This window comes from Lepidochelys kempii, chromosome 1 (genome assembly GCF_965140265.1).
Source record: "Lepidochelys kempii isolate rLepKem1 chromosome 1, rLepKem1.hap2, whole genome shotgun sequence".
NCBI classification, from domain to species: Eukaryota; Metazoa; Chordata; order Testudines; family Cheloniidae; genus Lepidochelys; species Lepidochelys kempii.
Window position 1 is genome coordinate 242,907,803 of NC_133256.1, and position 20,060 is coordinate 242,927,862.

General features: G+C 38.0%; 1 protein-coding gene across 3 annotated transcripts in view; it reads right to left on the reverse strand.

Moving 5' to 3' along the window:
* Positions 1–20,060, reverse strand: part of IPO8 (importin 8) — a 68,637-nt gene that overhangs the window by 11,444 nt on the left and 37,133 nt on the right. For all 3 annotated transcript variants that reach the window (XM_073321276.1, XM_073321291.1, XM_073321284.1), the window contains 11 exons: positions 19,893–19,969; positions 17,014–17,130; positions 16,268–16,357; positions 14,846–15,011; positions 14,120–14,280; positions 13,138–13,263; positions 11,130–11,196; positions 10,313–10,438; positions 9,725–9,822; positions 8,958–9,053; positions 7,180–7,400 (listed from right to left, as the gene is read on the reverse strand). In XM_073321276.1, the coding sequence (XP_073177377.1) occupies positions 7,180–7,400; positions 8,958–9,053; positions 9,725–9,822; positions 10,313–10,438; positions 11,130–11,196; positions 13,138–13,263; positions 14,120–14,280; positions 14,846–15,011; positions 16,268–16,357; positions 17,014–17,130; positions 19,893–19,969 (1,345 nt within the window). The remainder of the gene's footprint in view (positions 1–7,179; positions 7,401–8,957; positions 9,054–9,724; positions 9,823–10,312; positions 10,439–11,129; positions 11,197–13,137; positions 13,264–14,119; positions 14,281–14,845; positions 15,012–16,267; positions 16,358–17,013; positions 17,131–19,892; positions 19,970–20,060) is intronic.

Here is a 20,060-nt window from a genome sequence, read left to right on the forward strand (position 1 = left end):
TGCTCTCTCTATTGTCCATTACCTCCATTTTGGACCTAAATTCCAACAGGAGTAGTGGCAAAAGCTTAATAAGACTTGACTAAATAAGTCAATAAGCCAATAAGACTTGACTAAATAAGTCTAATAAGACTTGACTTAAAGTGCTCTCCCGTTGAAGTTAAACAGTTCTCAACAACAGACTGGCTCACAGCCGGAAGAACAGTTTATCATGGGACAGGACATCCAACAACGAAGTCACCTGTAAGTGTCCATGATCATCCTCCTGATGCAGGGGTCATCTGACAGAGGGACTAGAAGGTTTTGAAAGACAGAAGCTGATCTTTTGGCTCTTTTTGGCAATTTTCACCAGCTTAAGATGAGGGAAACTGCTGCAGGAGCTGGATGAGCCAAGGGAGAAGAACCCTGCCTACCTGAATACAGATGGTCCCGCAAAGAAAGGGTGAGCCAGAGGGAGGGGAAATTATTATAGGGTTTATTACTTTTGTGTAGATTTGTGTAATTCTACTTCTATTAAAGAACAATGCTATGTGCAAAGTCTGCTCGTGTTATGTGTACGCCTTCCACGTTGTCCTTTGGAGAGCTACCAGAAGATTTACACTTTTGGGTGGAGTTCTGGATAAGGGTGTTACCAAAATTATTTAGCTAATATTATAAATCTTTAATAGAATCCATACTTATGCTAAAGCGAACCACTTTTCAAAGCACCCTCTATCCTGAAATACAGTAAAAAGTGTGTGTAAGCTTTTGGTTTTGGAGTTCACAGTGAAAGTAGTATTTTGCCGAAGTTTCTGACAATAATAAGCAACTGATATAATTGTTGCTAGAAACTAGGCACAAAATTTCCAACAACCTTGGATAGCAAATGCATGGCAATGGAAATATTAGGGTAAGAATGACACAAACTACTGAAACTGGGAGTTTGCATTGATGGTAACAACCTAAGGTATATATACTATTCAGCAGCAAGTTATATTTCTGTGCCAGTCCATGTTGCTGGTTGTACCCCCAGATCAATGGAAGGGTAAATATTTAACCCGTATCTTTCTGTATTTGTGCTGACTGATCCCTAACGCTCATAATAAATTTGGTTAACTGTGATTACTTGTCATCTTATTAATTAAAAAAACTCCAAACCTTTAAGTAAACAGTGCATTTAAGCTTCCAGAGGAATTTGAGCAGTCGGCACTGAGCCCAGGGACTAGGCAGCTGGACTGTGGATTCCAGATCTCAGGAATGGGCACTAGACAAAGGGTCTAGGCCCCAAGACTGGGGCAGTGACTGAGCTCTGTTCAGACACCAGAGGCTTAAAACACCCAGAGATCCAGAGACTCCCTTTACAGCAGTCTGGCTAGTGGCAGACAGGAGTGCCCAACCAGATCTGAGACAGGCATCAAGCAAAACAAATGGTTACAAAGATGTAATAAATAAGGGCTTACACAGGGCTTATTTATTACAAAGATGTAATAAATAAGGGCTTACTCTAAAATAAGGAATGGGGATTTTTCAGGATTTCATTAGGCCTCTTAGTACGTTAGTCCCATTTGGGCTTAGCAAAGCAGTTCTGTTTTCTGAGTGATGCACAGTAGAAATAAGCTACTTAAAAAGAGCAAGCACAGCCTTCTGGCTACAATAGTCCATCCAAGGGAAGGCAAAGTCAACCAGCATATCAAGCTGTGTGTTTTGCCTGCGTGTTTTGTTTGCCATCTCCCTCATTAATTGCCTTGAGAAATTTATCAACTGCAACTGAGCATGAACGATATCCTCTCTCTCTCTCTCTCACACACACACACACACACACACAAAAGGGAAGGCAGGCTAGGAGCTATCACCCTCCTGATTTCAGGATTCCTGAATTCTATTTTCAGTTTTGCAATCACGGGGAAAAAATGTAATTGCTCAGTGCCTCAGTTTACCCATCAATAATATGGGCTTACAACCACCAGTTACGCACACCATGGTGTTGTAACGCTTGATATTTGTACAGTCCCTTGATATTATTAGATTAAAGGTGTTGTATATGTGCAAAGCACAACTGTACAAGATCACCAAGATGAATTTTGTATGACCAGAGAGAAAAAAACCTGAATTTTGATCCTTGCACACCCATCTCCTGCAGCTCCTTTCTATGATAGCAGTCCCTTATAGTCCCAAAATCCACACACATTCTGTAGCTTGACACTGGAAGCCTTGAAATTTCTTCAAGTCCCTACAGTGCAATGAACTAATTTTACTATACGTGCACCAGAACAGTGAATGTCATGTGATCATCTTATAATATGAATATAATATATATAATTATATATATTTATATAATATACTTATAATATACTTATAATATAATATGTGAAGCATCTTATAATATGCTTCAATGCTTCACAGGCACGTAATGCCAACTCCAAAATGGAACACAGCAAAAAGTCAAGAAGACACAGTAATAAGTGCCTCCGCTTCCTAGTAAATTCCCCTTCTTGGACAATAAGGGAGACTAGAGGACTCAAGTATTAACATTTAAAATGGATTTATTCTTAGGAGCTAACCCAAATAGTTTCACAAATATAGAATATTTCTCTCCCTATGTTGTCAAGCATCTAAATGAGCAGTTGCAAGAATGAATGTGTGCTCTTGAAATATAATGTGGTGTTAGAGGTCCCAGAAGGAAAGGTGAAACTCAGGCACCAGGCCAATTTTAATTAACTTGAGACAAAAGAAGAACTGCTTCTTCTGCCTGTCAACCACAGATGAACAGCAGACCTAGCAATCATCTTACTCAAAGACTCAGCATAACACACTCCTGAACTGTATCAAGTACCAAGAAGATTTAACAAACCAAATAGGACATTTTTGTAGTGGGGACGGATGCTCTAGCATCCATCTATTCTCTCCCCACCATAGGCCCAGACTGAAGCAACCCTTCCACCTGCATGAGGTGGCCTGGACACAATTCCCTGGGGTGTTCGCTAGTGTTTGATCCTGAGTCAGTTGGTCAGCAATGTAAAACACTCTTTCACCACACATGCACTTTCCTTGCTACCTCAACAGCACTGTCAGCCTGGAGTGCTAAGGATCCAGATTGTTCCCCAAATGGAAGCGCAGCATACTACCATAAGGCAAGTCTATTTTTAACATGTTGTGTGCAGTCTTCATAATCTGCAAGCCCTTCTGTAGCCCACAAATGCTTGTTTCAGTAATTGACAGAAGGAGCTAAAGGATCTTTTCTACTTTAAATTGAATCTTAGGAAATTCAAAGGGAAACCAGCAAGATTTTCTTATACTAATTAGCTGCCCCTTTTGTGTCAAGAATCAATTTTCTTTCAGCCACATCAATGCATTTCCTTTCTGAGTTGCAGATAATTAGCCATTTCCTTTAGGTTACAGAGTTTGGACCAGCCTTAATTTCCTATATCAGATCTTGTGCTTAAATAAATACAAATCATCAGTTTTTAAAAAATTATGAGTGAAATCCTGGCTCTTTTGAAGTCAAATGATTCCTATTCATCAACTAAACCTTCTTATTCAGCTTTTAGAGAATTCAGCTACTGATTTCTCACATGTTCAAACCAAAATTAAGTTTTCCTTTTGACTTTCGTTTCTGTAGAAGAATCTTTACTAGGAAGAGTAAACACTGACCATGCAAAAAATGGCTCATTCAAATTTCAGGCCATCGAGGAAAAGATGACAAATAATACACATGATGGGTTTTACTGGTCTCTTCATCACCCTCACTCTAATTCAATCTTAAATAACTACACAATACACATTTCAGTCTACATTAAACAATCCAAACAAAGCACATTATATACGTACAGATGTGCACCACAAATGTACAGTATCCAGGGGATACACTCTATTTATGCTTCACCTATACAGGGCAGTCTAATCCAGCTCAACTTCCCCTAACCCCATGGATTAGTTCTAGACTCCAAGTCACTGAGCAGCTCCATATTTTTAAATAAACCTAAAAGAACAGTTACTTTCTTTACAGTAAATACATCAAGTCCAAAGCCGATCAGTTTTCTGACAGAGTGGAGATGACTTGCTCCACCCTCTGTGATGTTGTCTGTCAGCACTTGGACTGCAGATCCCTGAAGAGAGGAAAGGAATGCTCTGCACGCCAGGCAGATGGCTCCGAGTTCCAGAACAGATACGTACAGACAAGCTTCTTGCTGAGACCACATGCCCAGAGTCTGCAAGTGCTCTAAATGAGCTGCTCATGCCTGAGCGGAGTCTTGGTTGGCAGAAGGGAGGAGAAGGGTAATCCCTTAAACACCCGTAATGCATCTTTCCTCCAGTTTAATGAGGACACAACTTGTAGGATTGTCTCCTGCATGCTCATGTGATGTTTGCTTGGCAAATACACTGATTTCAACCATCCTTGCATGGAGCATAGTTGAAGTCTAGCAAACTACATCATGTAGACACAAAGTCATATGACTCAGAAGCATGAGCCATACTCTTACTAATGTCTTTGAATAAGCCTGCAGGTGGTTGACAAGGTCCACTGTGGTCTGGAATCTTTCTTACAGCAGACAAGCCTTCGATGACTTGGAATCTAACATGGCTAATAGGAGCACTCAGGGATGAAACCTATTTGAGCCTTTTTCCTCCAGTTCTAAGGAGGCTCCCATTGAATGATCTAGGAGGAATAGTTTAAGGCTCTTTTGCCTTCTGAATTCTTTTCAAAAAGAAATGATAAAATTCAACATCCATTGAGCTACACACTTCCTCAAGTCAAAAGAGGCATTTCATATGACCATCCTTCAATGGAATAAGAGCATCACAAGGAAAGGCAAGTTTTGAACCCCACAGACTTTGCTTCAGCCACAGAAGCTAGATCCAGTACTGGGGAAGTCCCTAATATTAACAAGTTATGCTTTGGGGTTTTTTAAGCCAAGAGGCATAAAAATAATCAGAAAAACTAACCATTATGTTATCTAGACTAATATACTAACGATATATACAAAAGAGATTTAAGTTGTGTAAAGCACAATAAAAGAAGACAAAGCATGAGCTGTTTGAAGGAACAGAGGGATGGTTGGAGCTGCTCTGCCCCTTATGCCCTTGGTTAAGGAAGGGGAGCGAGAGCATCCAGGGTGCTGGCGTTGCCACAATGGACACTGCTGGCCAGAAGAACCCAATCTCATTCATGAATCCAGGACATGTGCAAACCAGAAATGGGATCCATGTGGACAATTATGTGAAAAAGAGACATATTCATCTTTTCTCTTGAAGTATGGACTTCACTCTCCATCCCTCCCCTTGGTATTCAAGGCTTTAGACCAGTGATAGGCTTCAGCTCCAATGCCTTGTAATCCAGCATAACAAGAAACTGGAGCTTTATACCATTGGACAGAGGAGATTCTCAGCTTTCCGAACAGACATACAGAAGTGTATGGCCATGTACATGTTATAAGAAATGTACATGAATTCCTTAATATGAGATTGCCGACACTGTCACAAAATATCCTCCCTACTTTTCAATCATCAATTCAAGTAACCTTTGTGACACACTTCACATTTCTTTAAGCTATATTATCTTCCCCAACCAATCCTTACTAAACCATTACCTAAAAGACAATACTAGGATGAGATTTTCCATTGGGCATCTGTCTATAGCCAAATTATACTGCAGCAACTGGCCTCTCTGCCACACTGCTATGTGCAACTCTCTGGCAGTGTTGGTCCAACTGGCAGAATGTGCACACAGGACCTGGAAGTTCACCAAAACCTCTGAGAAATGTTGGGTTTCCCTGCTTTGCTGCAGCCTACAAACTGTTCCCCTTCCCACTGTGTCATCTAAGTAATACATTTTAAAAAGTAAAGAGAAGGAAGAGAGAGATAAACCTACCTACTCTACGCATATGGCATATGCCTTTCAAGCACCTGGCATGTCATGAGACATTTTACCTTTCAGTTGTTTTCTGGTTATGCCCCACCTGCCTCTACCAAAGTAACCCAAGCGCAAAATGCATTGGCTTAATTAAAACTGTGTTTGTGTTGTTTGCACCCTGCACTAATTCAACCACTGCAGCCAATAACGTACACATTCTCTGGCTGAAGCTGATAGCCATGCAAAAGGGTTTCAGATAGGAGGGAGGGTCAAAGCAATGCAAGGACCTTTGGGGAAAAACTACAAGTAAAAGGAGGAAGAATGGGTGTGGGATCCTAGAGGACACCCCCAAAACTAAGTATTTTTTCCAGACTACATATGGTAGTAAGACATTACAACAGTGTTGTAATGAATTGGCTCAGAAAGCTAGTTACAGCTCCAATTTTGGATCAGAATGACTTTCATGGTTAGATGCTGCCCAACGTTTAGCCAATAACTGCCTAAGAAAAACAAACAGCTTTAGAAAACCACTGCTTCAACAAACCAGTGCCCCAACAAACTTTAGAAAAAACATTAGCTTTCAAAAATATTATGTGCCAAATGTCCTGAATTAAGAGCACAAGCCATTCAGCATGTAAAGGATGTTAGACTTCTTTGCTTTTTGGGGTCACAAATGATTGCAGATGCCTACATCTTGCTGAGATGACCCAGTATGCACTATGCTGGCAATGTCAACCGTGGAGCCCCTTTTGATTCATGAAGCCAGCCTCTTTTCTGCGGGGGGGGGGGGGGACGGATGACGGACTGAGGCGGGGGAGGCGACTAGGAACAGAGTAGAGGATATTTTTGGTTGGGGATGGTTTAGGTTTTTTTTTTTTTTTTTAATAAAAAAACCTCACACTACATTCAGTGCATTTTAAAAATTTAGAATAGAAAAAAGTTGTATAAACACTCCACATACTCAATCATTTCCCTAAAATCCTGCTGGGTTGGTTCCCTATTTCAGCGATTGAGATCCCCAGCCAAGTGTATACTGGGCCATCTCATGCAGAGGCAGATGTTCTGTAACCTCAGGGCACCTGAGAGGCTAAAATTGAGTACGTGCTCAATGCCATCTTATACTTGCTATGCAGGATAGTCAGCATGTAACAGAAAAGAAAAACTTAATACGTGCAGGTCACCTTTAACTGCACTACAGCACTTAGATTTTTTTGGTGTGGGTTACTGTTATTTAAACTTAGCTTTGGAATTTAATTTCTTCAATCAATGTGACTAGGGATTCAAAACAAGCTCGGAAGTCTGCTGCCAAGAAATGATAAACAAGGATTTTAAGAGAAAGACTTAATACTTGCCCAAGAAAACAATCTGTGTCATTCATCCATTGGTTTATGAACTGCGCTGTGATGGGCTCAGGGTTGTGTGGAAATCTGATGTTCTCTAATGTGTGCAGAAGTAGGTCAGGATTGTAGTAAAGGGCAGCTATGGCAACCTGAAGACACATGGTACGAAGCTCACTTGTTTTAACTCCTCGAGTTAATCGCTCTAGCACAGCTTCTACAAAGAGTGGGATACACTGGGGACACAGGAGGGGAAAAAATTAAATGTTAAAAATACTGCCAGTTTGCATGACAATTTAAAAGCATTTATCAGTCTCAAACCTGCTGAAGACAAAGAGTCAACTGGAATTCTGCTTGTAGCTTATAATAGTACAGTATATTCATTTCCCAATATAAAAGCAAGAGTGTACCTTCACCTTAAGACTCTGTTTGCATGCTGATAAAGCTTTCTTTGGACTAAAAGTTATGGCTAGTCTCAACACAAAGGTAAATATTTTGGGGAAATTTGGTAGGATTTGTTTTAGTGCGTATAAACGGCATTTTCCAGCTTTGGGAAAAGAGCTCAAATATTTTCTTGTCTTAAGCTAAATCAAAAACATCTTAGTTTTAAAGCTTCACAAGACATATACATAAACCTTCTGTAAGAAATATATATTCTGCCAAATTGTAACAAAGTATGGTGAAAATCTTCTTACAAAAGTCTGCAAAGAGTATAGTTATACAGGTATTTGCATTGCGCAAGTTTCTATGTCTAGATTATGAAATAAATAGTTCCCTATAAGAAGGTGCAAGCATATCCCAAGTGCATATTTGGGAATGTGTTTGAATATTTATGAGCATGGGAGAAAATTTTTCTTTCCATGTGCAATCATTTCATTAAACACAGATGTGGTGCTTTTACACATTAATTTCATTGAAAATTTATGTGATTTAATTCCACCCCTTTCAGATTTCTCATTTAAAAAAAAAAAAAAAAAAAAGAGCAAAATTTTCCCTTCAATTACTCCAGATTTACATGAGTGGAATTCTACTGATTTCAATTAAATTAACTTCAGAATTATCCAGTAAATGTAAGGGTCCAGGAACAAATGGACACAATCTGTTCTTGCTGTGCAGAGCAGGGGCTTTACACAGGAATAACAAAGAAGAATTTAGCCCTTAATGTGAAAAATTACACTAATCCAAAATTACACTAATCCAAATAGTGGTTGAAAATGTATATACAAAGATCCAGGAAATTTGTAGTTATGGTATTCACAGCAACCATAATACAGCCATACTGCAAATATTAAGTTATGCATTTTACAGCATACACAGCAATTCAAAATACAGCACTAATCATAAAAAAAGTCTGAGTTCATATTGCTGTGGGAAACAACTCCAGTAGTTTGACTTGCATGATTAAATTCTAAATCATAACAATATATTAAAATTTCTCCTTCAATTCAGAACAAGCAATGCTATCAGGAGAAAATTTAGGAAACAGAAAGAGAATCCTACCCAAGGTACCAGTCTTTTACTGTTCAGTTTTAATCCCATTTTCTTGCTTTTTCAAGATGCCATGTACTTTAATCTCCTCCACGAGAAACAAATCCAAAAAATCTCTTGAACTCATTTACATCCTTTGCACAGTCAGTGTGCTGGAGAACAATTCCATTTAGAACATCTGATTTCCTACATTTGTTCCTTAAATCTACATTTTTCATCTACTAAACTCCTAGGAATGTGGTTGTATTTATATAGAAGTGTACACACAGCATCAAATCTATAAAAAGCTATTGGTAATACATTACCTGGTCAATACACCGCCCTTTGCACTGAAGAACAATTACTTCTAAAAGTTTGGCTGCATGACACTCTGCATCTTCTCCTGCATCTCCAGTTAATACCTAACAAGAAGAATGATAATTCAGCCCAACAACATCGTATGCAATCTGCTGTGGAAGTACACACACACACACACGAGAGAGAGAGCATGTGTATGGAGAGATGTATATATAAGAAACCATGGTGAAGGAGCACAAGACTGGAGAATTCAAACTGTGACCTTAGGGTCTGCAAAATCCATAAAATTCTTCAAAAATATTAACATTTTTCCATGACGTTATTTCAGTGCTTGTCCTTTTCTTGTGGAAAACATTATTTTAAAAGTTATTATGAGTATCCTTGATAATTGGTATTTTCTGCCACGTGATTGCAGTTTTGCTGAATAATGGCAGATTAACAGCCTGACAAAGTGAAGTCCTGTTTTCCACAGAACAGGTACAACATGAGCAACAGAATGGCAAGTTTCTTCCACAATGGTCTATCCACATGCTTCATGGATGAAAGGGGAATTCAGTTCCTATGTCCATTTAAACTGTGGCCTCTCTGATGAGGAAATCAGTTACAACTGCGGAAGTGGTTTCTGTCATGCGTCCACTGGGAACCGAGCTAAGGCTTATCATTTCATCTTGACCAATCAACAACCACCAAATGGCAAGCTTTGGTCACTCTTATCTTGAATATTTGATGCTCAAACATCAAGGATGAGGACTATGACAAGAAATACAAGTCTTACCTTTTTACACATAGTGTAAATGATTTCTAAATGTTTTGGATTAGACAGTAAAGTATCAGTGTCGATGGTCACATAATTGTGCATGAGAGGCATCATATCTAAAAAAACAAGAAAAGATTTTACATAAAAGCAACACCCCCAAAACTCTAACCATTAAGGCCCTGACCCTGCAATGGGATCTACTAGCTTGGACACCTGAGCGTGACAGGAGTCCTAACGCTTCTGCATACAGCTATCTGCGCTAGCAGATGCCTTTGCAAGGTGGGATTTTTAAATGTAGACAGAGAAAAAGAATTAGCACAGACATAACTACATTTTAGCTAATGAATTGATAGTTTCATAATTTTTAGGATTTTCCTTTGAGCTCTGGACCTAGTACAATGTATAAGACTGACTTATTCAGCCAAATTTCTCCAAGCAAAGAACAGTGGCATGAGCTCACTGTTGTACTGGGGTGTTCACAACAAGGCCCAAGCACATGTGCTCTTTTCACTAATACGGACTAAAAGAAAGTAACTCCACAAGACAGCTTTTTGAAGCTGCATCCACAAACAGTTACAATACACTACAGCTGGGGAACAGCCATACCTGCAAAGTATTCAAAGCAATCCTGTTGGAAAACTTCATATAGAACACCTAAAAGCTGCCACATTTGGGGGGAAATCATCTGGCACGTCAAACTGTATGCCAAGGAGAGAATTTCTTCATAAAACTCTGAAGAGAAGAAAATTTGAGGTAGGGGTCTGTAAAAGAGAAGTTTTGCTTGCAAATACCATAATCTTTCAAACACATGCCCTCAGGCCATACAGCAAAGAGCAGACAGCTTTGGAAAGGCAAAATGTTATATAGTAAGAGACTGAAGAATATGGACTGAAAAATTCCAAAAAAGAGGACTCACACTATATTTTGTTTCTTATAAGCATTGAAAAAATACATTACCAGTAAACTAAAGAAATTGTTTCTAAAACATTTTTGCACTTTTTCCCATTCTCTAAGGATTTGTTTTAATTTACAGACTTTGCCATAAAACGCCGAAGCTTTTTAATAAAGGGAACTGCCAACTGTCAAAGGTCACTTCCCCTCAATTTCAAATCAAGTTAAAATGTTATAGGGAACTGAGTTTGATGCTTTTCAGTGCTTCAATGCACAGAAGCTAATGTAATTTACTGTAATAGTTTTAGTGACATGAAAATAGGAGATCAGGATACCCAAATCAGAACTAAAAATGAACTTCCTTTAGACCTGAGAGAAGTGGCTTATTCGAGCCTGAGCTGAAGTCCTGACAAAGTACTTGGCAGGAAGAGAGTACTATTTGCTCTCTTAGATTTAAAAATATTGTATTAGTAACTTTTTTCTGCCATATAAAACAAATTGGATACTTCAAAAAGCCAGCTTCTGCATATACCTATTACGTGTTTCTGCAAAACGAGGCCAATGATCTGTAAACAAATGCTCTCCAACTGTTGAGTTATCTGAAATAAAAATAAGACAGTTTATTTAAAAAGCTACAATCAGAGTAACTTGATCCATCCACTTGACTAATTCAGTTTGACTAAGCAGTTCTTTCAAGAAAAAGAGTTTCCATTCTGGTTTAAACACTTTCAATCATCATCAGAATGTTACAGGGACACACTCAGTTATAAGTACTAAGCTATTTTAAAAATTAGTTTTCCCAAATATCCTCCTTAGAACTGTTTACTTAACAGATTGATCATCATTTTAATACCTCCTAACTAATGGTTGCTACCCATACACTAGCCGAGAGCTCCATCACACTGGAAGAGCACCCCCTTGCTCCAGCTGCTGCATCCAAATGGTCTGAGGACAGACCTGAGCACAGAAACCTGATAGGGCTGAGGAGGGAAGAAAAGGAATGGGGTGAGGGGAAAGAGAGCAAGAAAAAATGTTCCTGCCTGTGGCCCATACCGATCTTCCCAGAAGACAGTATATGATTGTATTGAGGTCGGGGGAAAGGGTGCCATTTGCTGGAATGAGCAGGTTTTACTGTGAGTAGCTATTTTATTGTTGTTGGGCAGGGAGATTGTATTTAAGGGTGAAAACTGTCAGAGTCACAAAAGAGAAGTGTAGGTCCGCATTAGAAGCCCACATAAAACCAACAAACAAGGACATTTAATTTTATTATCAGCAACATTCATTAAGGGCTCACTCCTGCAAGGTGTGGAGCACTCTGCCCCCAGTCTAGCAAAGCTCTTGAGCATATGCTCAGCTTTAAGCACAGGTACTCCCATGGAGCTCCTTGTGCTTTTGGAAGTCAGACCACTTGTTTAGATGCCTAAATACAGATTTAGGAGTCTAATTTTAGGTTCTTTTTCAAATCTTGACCATAGTCTATTTCCATAAGAAGGCAGTAAATTGAGGTGTTCATGTATGTGTAAAAGATCCTGAGATAAAGTGTTAAGCATTATCTTGTGTTGCATACTACAAAACAGTGAACTGCTAAGTTCTCACAAAAAGACTAACTTAACATAGATGCCCACTAGACTAAAACCTGAACAAACCCCAAAGAACAGTATTTCAAGCTAACAGTGCTAAAGCTCATTTTAGATCCTAGTTTCCATTCTAAATTTCGAAAAAGATCTTTTATGAAAAATTGAAGATACTTTGAAATCTTAGACAAAATGCAGTGGTCACCAAGAAAATCTTTTCAAACATTTGTTGTCAGATGACTGATATGGCTCAAAAATAGGTTTCTTCTTTTGATGAGAACTTGTATAACCAAGGAAGCAGCACGAAGGAGAAAACATCTTCGTGCTGTAATACCAGCTAAGCTCAGAACTACCCAATGACTGTGTGACATTGGGGCAAGTCAATTGACCTCCTTTGTACCTCAATCAACACAGTTATAAAATCAGAAAAAAACAGAAGACAACCCTAAGCTGAGCTTTACCTAGTAATGAAATTAGGAAAAAATCATGAATATATAAAGTCAAGAACTCATCCTGCAGTACAATAATATGTAGATCAAACTCCATCAATTCCATCCAGGTAACTGCTGAGTTAAACATCAAAATCTAAGTTGCGATTACCAATAGTTATCTATTGGTTGTTACTGTGAATTATAGCAAACATTCTCAGGGGAGAATTTAGCTTAAAATGTATTCGTAACAATCTGCAACACTTTCTAGTAATATATTTGCTGTAGTAAAGGCTAAAGTGTTATTTCCTCAAAAATGTTAATTATCTCTTAAAGATGAGAACTGTACAACTGAAAATTAGCATTTTACATTGAGCTTTAAATTCACGTTTACTAAGAGGAATCACTTGATCCTAATACACCAAGCTACATAACTATTACATGCTCTTTTCAACTCAAGCAATTTAATATATACATAAAACTGCTTGTAATGAAAAAAAGGAGAGAAGACTAGATATGTAACTGAGAGACATCTCACCTCTTTGTGATCTTCCACAACTGTTAGAATAGTATCAATGGTGTGTAAGATTCCCATTGCCATCACTGTCTTGTCCTCCACTTCCTCATATTCTTCACTCTGAAGAACTTTACCAAATATCTCAGCCTTAAAAAGAAAGAAAAGAAAAAGAAAAAAGCAGACAGTTCTTCTAGAGGCAACTCATACTTCCAGCTTGCCTTGTAGGAAACGAGGGATTGCCCTTTGACGGATAATGAAGTGGCTGCAGTGTCCTCAAATTATTAAATAATTAATTCACTGTGATGAAGCCACCAGTGGTGAGAGGCATGCCTGATACTTCTGTAAGGGAACTGGGAAGTTTGGGAAATGGAAAAACCTTCTCCTCCCTCTGCTGATAAACCTAACTGTGGCAAGTCGCTTAAGTTAAATAATCAAAGCTATTAAACATTCTGGCTTGTTTAGAACAGCAATAGCTATCAAAACAGCCAAAACTACTGTAATTTTAAGGACTTTTTGAAGAGAAACTGTCAGGTAGTTTAGCCCCCAAATTTACATTTGGGGATGGTTTACAAGAGCTACTATTGATAGATAGGTTTTCAGTAAAGTGTTTTAAAAACATCAGTGAAAACAGCTTATTTTGGAGCTAACACATGCAGTGTATGCAGACCAGAATTTGATGCCATCATGCTACTGCATGAATAGGCAAAGGGTGAAAGACTAGAATTGAAACAGAACAAACTAGATGACTCATCTATTTTCCTCATCCAAGCTGAAATCCAAAAGGAAACAGAACAAACAGTGAAAAGCAAATCAGATTTTAAAAGATTCTTTATTTTAAATAATCAAAGAAGCTGTAAGCAATATAGATAGGAATTTTTTAAAGTTATGATTTTAAACCTGACAGTGTCCTTTTAAAAAAAGGCTCATTTCAAACAAGCTTGCAGCAATGTTTAATAAGCTAGGCCTATGACTGTGACTACAATGTTGTTCTACTGTCTCTTACCAGATGTTGTGTCATGTCAACAGCGATGGTAGCTACTTCTTGATTGTACTCGCAGATCATCTTCTGGATAACATTCGTAAGATCATCATTTTCTGTCTCTCTAACTATGTGTAACAGCTCCTGCATAACTGGCCTGACGTACGGCTTCACATATTCCTTTGCTAATAAGACAACAAAACAAAATTAGGAAAGATCAATTTTCCATAAAAACAAATATACAATCTCTCTCAGTTATTAGGAACCTTACTGTTCTCTTAAGCAAAAACACTTAAAACAATTCATTTCCAGTAAAAGTTGAGTCAGTCTAACAAGAGTGTACTTTTTAGATGCAAGCATATTACATAATATATATACACTCAGACATCCCCCACCACTTAGAATTCTGTCCACATAAATGATCTACTTCCATGAGAGACATGCACATCTAGTATCTGGCCCTAAACATACCCATTGTTTCAATTCAATGTCAAGAAATAAGATACCATTCGATTTGTCAATTGAATTGTATTGACTCAGAAACCTGTCAGAAAAATCTGTAACCAATGTTCCATGATGTATATTGTAGCTAATGAGCAAATGAACTTGTCTAAATGTGATTACGTGTTCCAGGGATCTATATTTCTAAATGCAAGAACCGTTTATATACATCCACAGCAAATTATAGCAACATGTCATCTAGGCAGGGAAAATTATCAGTATATACTTAAATGAAACATTGTAGCGTACCTTGCTCCTGATTGCTTATTAATGCCTGAAGAGCTATGGCAGCTTCTACTTTGACAGGCATTTCTTTGTCATCAATCAAGCTCTTCTTTGCCAGCTCTACTGCATTCCTTAGGTTGAGTTCATTGTGGAATTTCAAAGTGCTGAATGAATGAAGAACCCAACAGGACTGTCGTACAAGAAGAAAGCAAGTCAGGAGCTACTGCAGTAATAGAATTCTTCAAAGAATTTCAGTCACATGCTAACAGTTCTTTATCTGTTTTAAATCGTTGCTCTTTTGTTTGCACATTTATAGAGTAAATACTACATACTGTGCAGGTTTTACACTACAGTGGCTCTTCTGCTCCTTTCCCCAAACATCTATAGATTCAATATATAACTGTAATTGTTATACTAAACTTCTATCAGGAACAAGAGAGCTTGGGATTTATTTTTTTAAAATTTTCTTCTAGGCAATGAGATGTACACTTAGCAGGAAAATTAATCACTCATTACTGATTGATGTGGGCACAGGGGGGAAGAGTTTAGGGATTAAATCCCGCTCACCCTCAAAGTGGCATTAACTGCTCTCTGAAAACTGGATTTGGCTTTAGCTCAAACTACTGAGTTTTGCTACTGAATAATCATATAACCATAGAAAAGTAGGGCTGAAAGGAACCTCAAGAGGTCATCTAGTCCATCACCCTGTGCTGAGACAAGATCAAGTATGCTTAGACCATCCCTGACATGCGTGTTTAACCTGTTCTTAAATGCCTCTAGTGATGGAGATTCCACAACCTCACTTGGTAACCTATTCCAGTTCTTAACTGTCCCTATAGTTAGGAAGATTTTCCTAATAGCTAACCTAAATCTCCCTTGCTGTGGATTAAGCCCATTACTTCTTGTCAGACCTTCAGTGGATTTAGAGAACAACTGGTCTTTATAACAGCCCTTAACATATATGAAGACTTAACAGTTGCCCCCTCACATTTCTCTTCTCAAGACTAAACATGCCCAGTTTTTAACCTATCCTCATAGGTCAGGTTTGCTAAACCTTTTATTATTTTAGTTGCTCTCCTCTGGACTCTCTCCACTTTATCCACATCCTTCTTAAAAGTATTGTGCCCGAAACTGGACATAATGATCAGATAAGGACCTCCACAGGTTACCATATATCCAATGCTCAAGTTTCCCAATTTGATCAAAACAGTGAGTTGAAAGTGAGCCATACAGAAATGGATCACCTAGAATTTCAAACATCTATAAATAAATTTTATTTCAGATCAAAATGCTGAAAAGGTTTCTGTACAATGGAGTTGCTGAGAAGTAAATTATTGTTTGTGAAACGTGGGAACTGCTACATTTCAGTCTGTTATCAGAGTGAAATAAACCTGTAAAGAAAATAATCAGACACATATTGCAGTCTATAAACTTTGGTGAACTTACTCTTGCTCTGAGATATCCCAAGTTAGACATGAACAATGGAAATACGTGATTCTGTAGCATCAGCTCCATTTGATCCTTGAATACACTCTTCTGTTGAAATAAACAAAAAATTAAGTTGGAGCCGTTTGGATATACTGTATTATTCAGTAACCCACATTAACTGTCAAATTCAGACTAATAAAACCATTCTCTGCCTTCAAATGAATTATTTCTATCCCATTAATACATGTAGAATAATTTCTAGATGGCATTTTGATGTGAGAGCAAGAGGCACATATTGAAGAATGGGAGGCTGGCAGGCTACACAACATGTTGCTAGAACACTTTAAACATTATTAACAGAATCTAGAAGACCAGTAGCTGCTTTTTGCTATGGACAGGTGGCATGGTAATCAGTGTATCCAAGGTTCCAATTGTGGCTGGAACGTATTTTGTAACTTGGTCCCATTTCATCAGTAAAGCAGGACAGCACAAGGAACTGTTCTGTAACAAGGCGGGTAGTCTGACAGACAGGGCTGATTGTAAAATGGGAAGAGAAAGAAGTGGTTGAAGTAATTTTCATTTTTTTTTTTTTTTTTTTTTTTAAGAAGAAGAACTTCATATTGGTATTTCACAGCAAAAATTTCACAGACTTCATAAGTGTGCTTCAGGGCTAGCCACACTTTAAAAATTAATGTTTTAAATTAGAAAGGACAGTTGATAACAGATTCTGATCATACACATACTATATCCCCTCATCCATTTACCTTCAGTAAAATATCTGCTAGAGATCCCATCACGTGCAATGCTCCATCTTTCTTCCTAGGGTCAATGTTTGGTTCTGTGAGGATCTGATAGCAAAATGCCATCATCTTCGGTAATACCTAAACATAGTAAGACACAAACAAAATGGAGGATAATCTGCATGTGGCATCAGTGAACTATTTAAATCTGTTTATTAGCATCTTTCCTTTAAAGTTTGGAAACTCAAGAACTTAAAGCTTTCATATAGTACCAATGTGAACTAACCCACATTGCCCATAATGTATTATGGGAACATGGCAGTCTCTTTCCAGTTAATGTGGAAAGCCCTATTATAAGCCTCTTTTTAATCACAATCCTCACATTTATCAAGAATAGATGCATCTGCCTGAAATTTCACATTAGTGATCATAAGTGAGGCACAATTTTGTCTGAAACTTCAAAGCAAATTAGAAGACGTGATCTGGAGATACAGGGGTTCAAACAAGGCAGTAATCTCACTTATTAAATTTATTCCTAACTTCTTTTCTGACTCGTTCTATATAAATTCCAGAACAGTGAGGTCTAGAAACTCCAGATTACAACCAATCTATTGGTCTTTACCAGACTTGGAAAGGTCTCTTGGCAGAATCATTTATTTAATGTGATTTCACATACATTATATACTTTACAGACTTCATGAAATAAAGACCCCAATGCAGACTACTACAATGGGGCTGGCGGCAGGCAAGGAACCACGTTGGGGTAGGTGAGGGGAAAGATCATAGTATATAAGAAAGTAGATTTTTAAGTGTTCAGAGCTGCAGACTTGGTTCTACTCTGAAAAGTTACTCTAGAAACAGCAGCCTGAGGCTTCATATTTATTTTGCCTCAAATTACTTCCAATATCAAATGTGTTTTGTTCTAACTACTAACCTTTGCAACCCCTTCACTTTCAATTGTTCAGAACTTAGTAAATAATTCTAACAAACATGCAAACGAAGGAATCAAATTGAGCTCACTCCATCTTAGCTGTTTACTTTACTAGCTAAAATCAGAAGAGATAATTCTGAATACACAAAGCGAGCAGGTCCATGGGAAGGTGCCATTTTCACTGACACTTTTCAAAGCAAAAGTGTACACTGAAGTATATATCAAAAAACTCAAATTGTTTGATCTTACACAAAAAGGTAGGTCAGAGAAAGGGGCAGAGACAAAGTTGCTTGGCTATCCTTAATACTGCATCTTTACACTTTTTAATTCTTGATTTTTTGCAGTCTAACCTGAACAGACTTTTCAGGATAATGTCTGTGTTCTTTAAGAAAACTACAACACTGTCTCAAAGGCTTTTTCATTACCTAGCTGACAGATATTTAAAACCTTAAGTGAAACTTAGTGAAGTTTTTTGCCTGGTAATGTATTAAGATATATATTTAACAAATTAACTAGCAATGAAAAATGCATCTGTGCAACATGAGAAAGTATACCTGTCTCTGAGATGCTTAGCATTTGAATTTCTTGATTTGTGTTTAAAGCTTTTAGTCTTGATGTTGCCTTACAAGGTGGTTTTTTTTGTTTGTTTGTTTTTTAAAATAGGTTTTGAGCAAAGGAAAGTTTCATATCCATTTCCAGCCAACTGCTCTAGAAAGATAATAAGAGCTTGAAAAATTTACTCATACACCTATCAGCCTGAACCACCAGGGTACTTAGCCAGGAAAACCATAACCCTTGCCATTTAAGGGAATATAAATAGCAATATACTGTTTATCATGCACCATAGTTAACATCACTGCCGATCAACTTAATATACTTTAAAATGCAACTTTCTCATTGCTTTCCTCATAACTTCTATCCTTTCCAGATTTCGTGCTATTGTTCCATCTCCCCCTACCCCACACCCCACTCTATAAAAATTCACGGTCTATCCTTTCTTGGTTGTTTTCAGTATTTTTTTCCATATACTGTGTTTCCTACCTTCTCTTCTATAAATTGTTAGCTCTCCCATCAACTTTCTAAATATTGCATTTCTTTTTTTAATACATCATCAAGCTCTCTTCTATCCAACCCCTTCATCTCCTGCTACCCCACTCACTCACACAGTGTTGAGAACATTACCACATATCTTGTAGCCAAAAGACTAAACCTATTAGCCAAAGACTGATATGAAAATAGGGGGATACCCTTGCTGTTCAGAAGCAACATTTAGGCGAGAAATCAACCCTCCACCCAGATATTGGGAAGGGGAGGATGTTGGGATTCCTGCCAAGGTGCTATCTGTAAGCAATCTCTAAGAACAATCTGACTTATTTACCTCCGGCTAGTAGGTTAAAAAGTACATTTAAATCTCTCAATTTTGGCTGCTGGAAGGGAGAAGTATTCTCTCTTGCTACCCAAGAGCCTTCCTGGCTGCTGCACGATGATGGTCTATAGGGGTCTCTCCTACTGTTTAGGGTCTTCCTCCCCAGTGAGTAGTTCTCGTGCATGTTTCTTCTACACCTGTCCACAGCTTTCCCAAGAAACAGCAGACTGAAACCAACTTGATTCTCATCAGTTTCACTGCTCCCCACGGGATTCTAAATAGCAACAGTGAAGACTAATGTGAATCAGGTCCACTTTGGAAGCTCTGGGCCTCAGAGATTTTGGGGCTGTCTGCCTGTGGACTTGGGAAGACATTAACTGCATCTGTTCACACTCAGTTCACATCTCGAAGGTGAATCTTTGCAACCATAATGACTAGAAACTTAGTTTAAAAATAGAAATTGAAGTTTTGATTATATAGAAGTTGATAGCACTCATCCAGTGCAGGGTAGATTCTTCAAGGCTTGAGGTTAATACAGAACCATTTGAGATAGACAGATGCCCTTTTAAAGAAAGAATAATTTTTTTAAAAAGAATAATTCAGTACCTCTTTTCGCTTCTTTGCTGCAGTGTAGAGGAGATTCTGGGCTGCTGTTGTAGGGGACGCATAATCCTCAAACACATCTAACAATATTTAAAGAAAGTGTTTTCAGTCACTGAGTACAATTTAATAATAAAATTCTCACAGATCATTTTCAAATATACATAGAGTAAG